Source organism: Parasteatoda tepidariorum, chromosome 5 (assembly GCF_043381705.1).
Source record: "Parasteatoda tepidariorum isolate YZ-2023 chromosome 5, CAS_Ptep_4.0, whole genome shotgun sequence".
Lineage (NCBI taxonomy): Eukaryota > Metazoa > Arthropoda > Arachnida > Araneae > Theridiidae > Parasteatoda > Parasteatoda tepidariorum.
In genome coordinates, this window is record NC_092208.1 from 89,537,552 (window position 1) to 89,548,126 (window position 10,575).

General features: G+C 29.2%; 1 protein-coding gene across 2 annotated transcripts in view; it reads right to left on the reverse strand.

Annotated features, from left to right (window-relative positions):
- The window catches only part of LOC107456300 (structural maintenance of chromosomes 3), a 62,333-nt gene that overhangs the window by 10,712 nt on the left and 41,046 nt on the right, over positions 1-10,575 (reverse strand). For both annotated transcript variants that reach the window (XM_043051865.2, XM_071180761.1), the window contains exons 23-27: positions 8,883-8,991; positions 8,147-8,307; positions 4,493-4,579; positions 4,268-4,411; positions 1,216-1,377 (exon numbers count right to left, since the gene is read on the reverse strand). In XM_043051865.2, the coding sequence (XP_042907799.1) occupies positions 1,216-1,377; positions 4,268-4,411; positions 4,493-4,579; positions 8,147-8,307; positions 8,883-8,991 (663 nt within the window). The remainder of the gene's footprint in view (positions 1-1,215; positions 1,378-4,267; positions 4,412-4,492; positions 4,580-8,146; positions 8,308-8,882; positions 8,992-10,575) is intronic.

Consider the following 10,575-nt stretch of genomic DNA (forward strand, 5'->3'; position numbering starts at 1 on the left):
AAAAAAAAAAATTTTTTTTCAAAATATAAATATTTAAAAAAATTTTGTGCAAAATTTTTCTGCACATGCATTTGAATATAAATTTCTGAGATTTTAAATCTGTTATTTTACCTTAATTTTAATTAAAAAATATTTTAAAACCTGCTGATTACCTATAGTATAATTAAATTTCAATATAATGCATGGCAACTGTTGGTAGTTTTGAAGTTTATATATTTTTTTGGGAAACTTTAATTTTTGACATTTTTGACGGGTTTTTGACGGTTTAAACCAGTATTATACCCTTGTCATGTCAAAAACCACTTTTTGACGTCAAAAACCCAACCCTGATTAGATATGTTTATACCCTAACATTAGTTGGGCTCAATATCGGTCCTATATGAACATGAACAGAGGGGACCAATATTAATTAGGATGTCTAGAGTTTTAAATATTGCTCCAATATTTAGACTGGCAGAACAATGAATATAAAATAGCGGAGGGTGAACCTGACCAATGTACATAGTGCCGATATTAGTTGTAAATTGGCTGTAAAATATCGGGTGAATCTGACATTGCTTTATTCGGCTAATATCGGAAAATAGCAGCTCTTTGAACCCTTAGTGAGCCAAAATTCGTAAATATGGGTCCAACAAGGTTATTTAAGTTATCTTGCTGCCTATATTCTACTTTTTTAACTCTATCCTGATAACACAATAGTACAAATCACAACAATAGCACAAAATTTTGTGTAAGCAAGCACTGAAGCATTGTTTAAATCCCCTCATTTTCTGCATAACTTTTACGTTTTTGAATATTTGTGTAATAGAAGCATTAATCCCATTATTTCATTTTGGTGTGACATTATAACTTGATCTCATTACAATAATTATGAAAAATAACAATGTTTTCATTAAAATGTTTTTTTTTAGCAGAAAATATTTGCCAACTTATTAAGGAAAAAAGGACATTTCAAATTAAAAAACAAGTGGAAAAGAGATATTAATTGATGAAATTTAGACTACTGATTTTTTTTTTTTTTCCTTTCATGACTGATTTCAGTCCCCAGAACTGAAGAGTGGCACCCTTGTGATAGCATAACTTAAATTTATTTAATTAATTTTTTAACACCTTCAAATATATCACAAAAAACTCAGAAATGATTAAAAAAGTGAGAAATTGTGGATCTGAGGATCTCATGTCTCTTAACAGTTAAATTGACTTAAGAGAACTTACTTGACCTCCTGTTTCTTCATCTGTTTTCATGACAAGAGTTGCATGGCCATGTGGAACTAGTTTCTTAAATACTTCGCTGAAAAATTTAGATACTTGCTTAAATGTCAACTGAATAGCTTCAAATTTCTTCAATTCCAAATGGTCCATTAACTCCATTATGGCCTGAGAGAATTAATTATTAATTAAATTGTTTGAAAAAAGAATCCAAGAAATTTCAAAGCATTACATTGTTCCTTTTTAATGTTTTGAGACAGGATTCTTTTTAAATAACTTTTTATTTAACCCTCATATTTTATACATCAGGACCCATTTATAAGGAGGGATTCAGAAAAGTTCTCATTGGTTGCTCTCATTGGTAACATAAATTTTAAATTTACGACCTATTTTAACTATGCTGCTTACATATTACTATACTTTTGTTCTTATTAGACTTAAATGTTTCATAATTTTAGCCTTTTCTTTTTCAGATAAAACTTTACAAAGTTTAAAACATCTCAATAAGAAGCAAGCTTCCAAGAAAAAACAAACACCAGGAATGACTCAGAGACTGGAAATGCTTCTGCAACCATCCCTGTACTTTTCAGATAATATAAACAAGTTTGCCCCTGTTATAGATATTTATCAAATATTATTCAATTCTTTCTAAATTACACCAAAAAATATTTCCCAATAATTATGTACCAAAGCATTTTCAGGAATGGGACAGCAGCATTATCAATTTGGAGCATAAAAAATAAGTTTAGGGACAAATAAATTTGGCTTATAGAGCAGATCGAAGAGAATAGTATTTCTTTTCCGAGCAGCATAGTTCTTTTAAAATTAGAGTTTTGTGCACATAAATTAACTTTCAGCTGAATACCAGGTTAAAAAAATAAATAAACCAGTACTTAACAAAGTCATGCACAAATCTGAAAGTTATATATTGCCACAATTAATAAGGCTTAATTAATATTATTTGCTGCCCTTCAGATAACATTACGTCATTAGAATACGCAAAGCACATTTTTTGAAGATCATCAAATTAAAATAAAGATGTACTATATTCAGTATCTTTGGGCATGATGCCTGTGCTCAAGGTCAACTCATAATGGTAAAAATTAATTATCATTTGCATCAATAGACGTTCTTTTTAAGTCTCTTCTCAACAAATTAGTTTCATTTCTCTATCCATTTTGTTTCCAGTACAAAACTTTTTTTCATTTGAATTAGTGTTGATTTTAGATGAAGTTTTATATAATAAGACATTAAAATGATTAACTTATAACTAAAATAAACACATGGTTTTGGAATACTAATTTGATGACATAGTCCATCTATGGTACCACGATACATAGATCATTCAGATAATCTGGGATAAGGTTTAAAAAATAATTAAGTACTACTGAACACACAATAAACAGTTTTTCTTATTAAGAGCTAGCAAACATATCTGATGTTATCCCTAAAATATTTGACGAAACTGCTTAATTTAAAATAATGGTTTAGCTAAATCAATGAGAAAATTCTGTCTCTGAATTAAAAATAATAAAAAAATTGAAAATAGAGTTTCCTAATTTGATTACAAATGTATTTATTTAGCTTCAAGTTGAATGACGTATTTTTAGTGCCTACTGTATATCCCACAATCCGATATGAAGACAAATTCTTTATTTTACTATGCATATAAATAAGAATCATTAAGTTTTAAAAATCACATGAAAACGAAATTTGTTGTTGCATTTTCTTAAAAATAATAAATAGGCGACCATGCCCCCTGAATTCATCACCATAGGAATTTGATAATATAAAATTTTGAGTTTGATTCATACAATGACTGTATTTCAGAAAAAAATTTAAGCAATAAATCCTGTGGGTAAGGGAAGATGCCTTAACCTGCCATATAATTAGTAGACTGTTCCTTAATTGGAACCGCTGTGGCAGAATTTTTTCGTGCTTTCTGAGACAAACCTCTCTAGCACTGGTATTTTTCTGCATGATATTAATAACAAATATACAACAAAAAAGGGGGGAATCTATTTGAATAAAATAAATCTATACATAATTTCTTTCATTAAATATGTAATATTTTTTACTCTAATACTAGGTGCAATATTCTCGCATTTTGTACGGGGAAAACACACAATTATTATATTTTTGCCTTTTGCTAATCATCATCACATTAAAAAAAAATTAAAAATGGTAAAATCCCTATCAGAAACTATTGAAAATGAGATGGACATCAAACTCTCCTAAAAGGGGTTACTCAGATGTGTGTTTCGTTTTGAGAATAGGTTATTTTAATAGATAATATCATGGAAATCTTTTGCAATAACTGCAACAAAAAAAAAATTATAAAATCATTGCGTTAAAAAGTAAATACTCAAATGCATGAGTTTTAAATGCATGATTTGAATTTTCTATAAAGTCTGAAATATATAACATTTATAGACCATGTACAAATCAATATCAAATACTGCTGAAAATGGAATTGAAACACTACATGGATGGTGTGAAAAAGTGATTATTTAAATGCGTAATGAAACTTTTATTTATTTTTATGTAGAAATAAAATCAACTGCGATATAACTGGAATTTTTAAAACCGAGTGAAAATCGGTAGCACTAGCTAAAACTGTTGAAAAAATGATGAAATCGTCACATCAAAAGTAAATAATCAAATATGTGGTTTGAGTTTTGAATGTAATAAAATTGTATAAAAAAAAATCAGGATTTTATTTCCACGCATCGAAGCGATAACTGGTGAAAAAAACCATTGAAACAATACATGGATTAATGATAATATTGGCTTCAATCGAGAGTGTCAAAGAGTGATTTCAAAAATCCGTGATTCGAACTCCACGTGCCATAATAATATAAAAATTTTAAATAAAAAACCATGAGAATATCAAAAGTAATAACTGAACAATGAAAGATATTGGGATTTTAAAAAAAGAAATTGCTCAAAAAAATTATCAATAATTTTTGCCAATGCCTGATTTGTAGAACACATAATGGAAACACACATTATATAGAAACATATATTAAAACAATAAATCTCAAATCTGAATACTTACATTGTAAGCTCGATCGATCTCAGCCTTGCGATTGACAAGCTTTTCTTTCTGTTCAGAAAAACTGATGAACTGGTCTAATGCTTTTTTGTTTACATGACTATATTTTTTTAGTTCATGATTGCACTGCTCAAGTTTCTTATAAAGCTAAAAATAAATAAATTTACCAACTTAGTAACAAAGAAAACAATAAATAGAAATCACTTACTGAAATGAATTTTAACTTACTTGTTTGTAACTCAAATTTTGATATTTTTCAAATGCATCAGATGGCAATGAACCAAGCTCCCTGATTTTTCGAGTAAATTCCTCTTTCTATAATAAGAAATGAATTAACAAATGTCTTCAAAAAATTACCAAAACAACGCTTAAAACATGCATAACAAATTTTGATAAAATACCAACGTTTTAGAATTAATTAAATATAAACAGACTCTCAAAGGCATATAGATTAATTAAATAAAATGTTGGGACGTCAAACTCATCTTGGTGAATATCAATAAGTAAAAAATCAAGATAACCACCTCAAAATAAAAAACAATTTTTCTCCTGATAAAGTAGGAGTGTACAATTACATTGATCATTGAAATATTTTTTTTTTTTTTTTACTCTCCTTGTGTAAGAGAATACTAGAATTGCAGTTTTTTTTATTAATAGAATTGATTTTAAAATGAACTTTTGCATTATGTGATGGGAAAAAAGCAATACTTTTCTCCAATGTTTAGATTTATTTTGATAAATTTGATTTTTGATAAAAATGAATTTCTTTTTTAAGAAATAAGTCACTTATTTTGGAATGAATTTTTGGAACAATTTTTTTTTTCTCCATTTGAGTACTTAATTGTTTGCAAATGTATTACTAAGTTGACTGATAAAAAATATTTAATGCTTAGAGCATTATTGCTTGCATAAAAATTACCATATTCGTCTAACATGTTAGAATGTGCATGCAACTCTTCGTTAATAAACCAGGGTTCCCACTCTATGATGAGATCGAAATTCAAGGACTTTCCAGGACTTTTCAAGGACCTCAACAAAATTTTCAAGGACCTTAATCTAAGACCANGTGCACCCCCCTCCCATGTTAAAATATCGTAATCAAATTTTTACAGTGCTATTAAATTAATGAATCCCATACTAAGCATATACACTACAGTGCCTGCCGCTAATAAAATCACCGGATAATAAAATCAGCCGCTTTATAAAATCAAATCGGCAAGAACCGAATCCTTACAATATTAATACATGTTAAAAACATCCTTTAATAAAATCAATGCCACCGCTTTTTAAAATCAAAATTTTGACTACATAATAAATCAAAGGTGCACTATTTCAGCTTTTTTTGTTCTTATTTATAAAATTTTATTTTTTCGAAGTTTAAAGATTTTTTTAGAAGAAGCAACAGTTACTCACAAACCTGTGAAACAGGTGTGGTTAGCACTTTCCTGCTATATACATAGTGTAAGAGTTAAGTAAAAATGTAGGTCGTAAGCGGCGAGTTCATAGAAATCAATTTATCAATGCTAATTCCTTGAGTTGAATGAAGTTTGGAGAAACCTATCTCACTCAACAGGGGGTCGAATTCTTATCTTACTTTTTATTGAATGAACCATAGAAGGGAGAGAAGTTTCCTTTGTTATCTATCTTAACAGAGAACATGAATAGATTTCTAAAAACTGTCTGTGCACATGTTCCATATTTTTTAAGCTGTTTGAGTAAATTATAGTTAGAGCACATATCATTTTCAAGTTCGTTTGGTGTTAAATTTTCTCAGCATGCCGAAAAGGAAGGTTTTAAGTCTTAAAGATAAATTCGAAGTGTCGCAAAACTATGATAAGCTTCCTAAATGTAGTCAACGTGAAGCTTCAATGGAGATGGGGCTCATAACTGTTTCGAAGAAATGATCAGCAATGAAGAAAATGAAATGGACCAGAATTTTTCACGTTACGTAGCTATTGACGATAACCTGCAAACATCAGGAGAAAAATCTGATTCTAAAATTGTTACAGACATTCAAAATTGCAAAGTTATTTCCCATCAAGAAATGGAGGAATTAGACTCAGAAAATGAAATAAACTCATCAGTACCATCTTCAATGGAAGTCAGAAAAGCACTTAATCTATTGCGGCAAGCTTTAGAACAAAGAGGAGGAATATCGAAAACTATAAAAACTTCTATAAACTCTCAAATGATGTTGAAAAGTTAATTTTAAATACTGCAACTCAAGCAACCATTGATCGGTTTTTTGCAAAACTTTTGTAAATTTAATCTTATGTAGGGTTTTACTTTATTAAAATAATTAAATTAGTTAAAATAAAGCATTAATGTGGTCATTATTTCAGCTTTTAAAGTGTGTGCATTTAGAATATATCATAAAATCTGTTTGTTTCTTCAAATGTTGAATCGCCTCTTAATAAAATCAGCCACTTAATAAAATGAGAAGAGCATAAAACGAAAGTGATTTTAATAAACAGCGGGCACTGTACTAGAAAACATATATTAAATTCACAATTACAAATAGGATACTAATTTACATAATCAAATACTGTTAAGTGTGAATACACAAAATTGGCTCTTAAATAAAAAGATATACCGATTTGATATACATTATATAAAAATAGTTATTAAATTGATAAGAAAAACAAGTACGACATTAAACTTGAGCTATTCTTTTTATACTCATTGCCAGTCATACAAGTATATTGCTCATTTTTAAATTTTTTTTTGTTTCATACAGTTTCTTATTGACATTTTTTATTAATAAGCTCATATTTTATCATAAAACTTTCACATGTTTATACATTTTTTCAAATGGAAAAATAGACCATTTGAGTATTGTTATGCCCCTGTTGCCTACCTTGAAAAGTGAATTGGTACAGCTATTCAAGTCATTACACATTGGAACTATGCTTCTATCTGCCGGAATTCATTATATCAAAGGTTACACCAAGAGGGTATTTTTTTCCCACTTTAGTCATTTTAGAGAGTATAAAGGTTATTAATGATTTAAATCAAATGATTAAATCAAAGATTTTTGTCACTTGGGTCATTTTTTTTAAAAAATCATTTATTTATATCATTATGTTTATAAAGAGTAGCAATAAAGATAATCTGCTTCTTTTTTAAAGAAATTTTAAAGTCGCTAGAACTAAAGAGTTGTTCTAAAGTTACAAAAGAATTTAAAATCAATGCATTTTTATATATAAACTAAACACAGTGGTGCGACAGCCCATGGTTGGCCAAGGCCTACTGTGCACATCTTAGATCTCTTGACCTAAGGTGGTGAGGTTAAGGCTGGTGCGTTACGGTTAGGTGGTCAGCCGAATGCAAAACCCCCATTGTTTAGTTCACAAGCATGCTCGCTACTCATTTTATCGACCCACTGAAGGGATGAAAGGCTGAATCAACCTTGCCAGGTCTGAGAATCGAATCCAGGACCTGTGGCACAAGAGTGGGAAGCTCTACCACTCAGCCGTTGGGCGTTCATTTTTATATATGGTGGCTGATAATAAACTACTAATAATAGTGTTGCTACGCATGAAAACTAAACCAAGACTTTAACTCATATTAACATTCAGTATAAAACAAAAATAATAATAGAAAAACAGTTTTTTTTTTTTTAAGAGTTGATGTGAAAAACTATGAACTTCCTGGGACTATATTAAATTGAATTTAATTTAAGCTATTCTTATAACACTCATTGCTGAATTAAAGTATTGGGTCATTTTTAGTTTCTTACATTTTAATAAATTTCCTCCAAGCAAAATGCCAGCCAATATTAAGGCTAACGCCATCATCTGAATAATGATAGGCAGGAACGGGTAAAAGAAGCATGCAGACAACTATAAATTTACTTCATATGATAAAGAGAAAATGAAAAACCTTTTTTAAAAGAAGTGATTGTTTGCTCGTCATTTTTTCTAAATCTTTGGCATCCTCGTTGATTCTCTCTTGAAATTCCCTTTCTTGAGCTTTCCAATGTTCTAATTCTTTCTGAGTGCTTTTCTGTTCAGAATTGAATTTTTCAAACTTCAGCTCAAGCTCTATTGACAAACAATATAATATTAGGTTTGTTATTCCATATAGACATCCATACTGTGAAAAAAACGTGCAACTAAAAGTAACAATTTTGCATTGTAAATTGTTACTTTTAGTTGCAAGTTAGAAATTATAATAACTTTTGTAAGCATTAATGTGTACTTGTTCAAAGATAAATCAGTAGAAAATGATATAGTGATGGAAGAAGAGAGATAAGAGCTTTTTATATATTTACCCCACAAGGAATGTACTATACCATCAAGTCAAGGGTAATTGTCTCTAACAATGGAAGTAAACTAATACCATACTGGACACCCTATGAAGACTTATTTCTTTTTTGTCATTTACTTTGTTTCATGGCATACAACAAAATTTTTGAATTTGAAATTTATTCAATCCTTTTTCAGATAAATAATATTTATTCTTGATGTTTACCTCAACAAAATTTTGGAAAATAAAAAATTCAGGATATTTATTGAAATTTTTAATAATTAAGGATATTTTATTTATGGACACTTTTTTTTAAAGAAAATTAAGAAATTTAACAACTTTGAGGTCTATTCAGACTAACTGTACCCACCTTTAACATTTTTATTTACATCATTTATCCTGTTACTGATTGCGGCAAGTTCAGCATTGCTGTTTTCCAACTTCCTCCTCCTATCTTCAACAGAAATTTCTTGAAGCGCCTTTTATAGAAAGACAACACAAAATTAATTGTCTATTACAAAACTAATAGACACAGAAAAACACAATTTACAGCTTCAGTATACTTATAAGCATACATTATCGTCACAAACACCGTCTATACCAGTGGTTTCCAACTGGTGGCCCGCGAACTAAAATATATTAGTTGTAATTTTTTTTACGGACGGACAATTTTCCTAAAAAATCTATATGAGTTTGAAATACTTTTCTCGTTAATAAAAACCTAATTTCTTCGTTTCTGTGAAATTTAACATACTAACAGTGCAAAAAAAATTATTTCTCAGGTTTTGCATCCAAGAAAATATTTGTTCAAATATTAAAATAATCGTGCATGTTGCTCTTCTTTATTTCATTTTGTATTTTGTGAATATAATTCAGCGTGTGTGTAACAGAAATTTTCTCGAAGAAATTCTCCGATTTAACTTTTTGGAACCACTCATTTTAGACGAAAATATTTACACAAATATTTGTAAATTTTAAATTTAAAATGTAAATATCTAATCTCTGGTGGTTGCAGTAGACAAACCTCAATTTTCTCATTGAACATTTTGTGTGCTACTATGTAAGTTTTAATACAAACCTTTTTAAAGCTTTATATCTTAACAATTAGATATCTGTTGCACATTAATTGTTTAATACATGGGTGCACATTAAAGTTATTATAGCTCGAATTTTTTAATATGCAATTAAATACAGTAGAGAACCATTTACCTGGTATCCAGACAACCGGGAAAAATTTTGATCGGTTTTCCCGCCATTTTAAACTGGAACAATTATGAAAAAAAAAACGGAAATTGAACTCATCCTTGAAGTTGAGTAGAGGAAAATGTAAGGAAGGGGAGAATTTTTTCCCCGTTTACCCAGAGAAACATCATTTCCTTCGCGACCTTGAAGGCAAGGAAGGGAGGAATGTTTTATTTTCTCCTTTAGGCCGTCAATCAAGCTCAAGGGTGTGGCATGCTGATTTCGTTTTCTGTTTGATTTACGAGGGGGTGGGGGTGGGAAAATGCATTGCATGCATATCAGTGAACAGAAGTGCGGTATCATTTGGAAGTGCGGTATCATTTGCAAGTTTTTATTGATGTGGAATCACATCAGCTGTAATTAAATATCGTGTTTTTATCAACAAAAAAATAAAAGGAGAATTGTTTATTAATTTAAACATAGGATTATTTTATGACGCAGATTGCAGTTTTGTTTTTCCGATTTCACTATGTTTGATTTTTTTCTTCTTCTTTTCACGATAAATTTCGCACTCAATAAATTAATTCTTTTTATTCATAAATTTTATCATTAGGTTTTTTTTTAAAATTCCGTTGATCTTGCTTTGTTCCGGTTTTAATATTTATGATAGTGCCTTTTTTAACTATCGTTTCGGTTCGATAATTTTCAAGTGTTTTCTTTTTATTTTATCGTTTCCCCCGTATAATTAGGTATGAAATATATTGCGTTATTTAACCATTGGTTTTGTTTATATTAGTTAATTTAGGAATTGTTATTATTTTTAAAAAATAAATACGAGAATTTTGTATTTTTTGAACTTGTTTTTCTTGTCTAAACTTGCA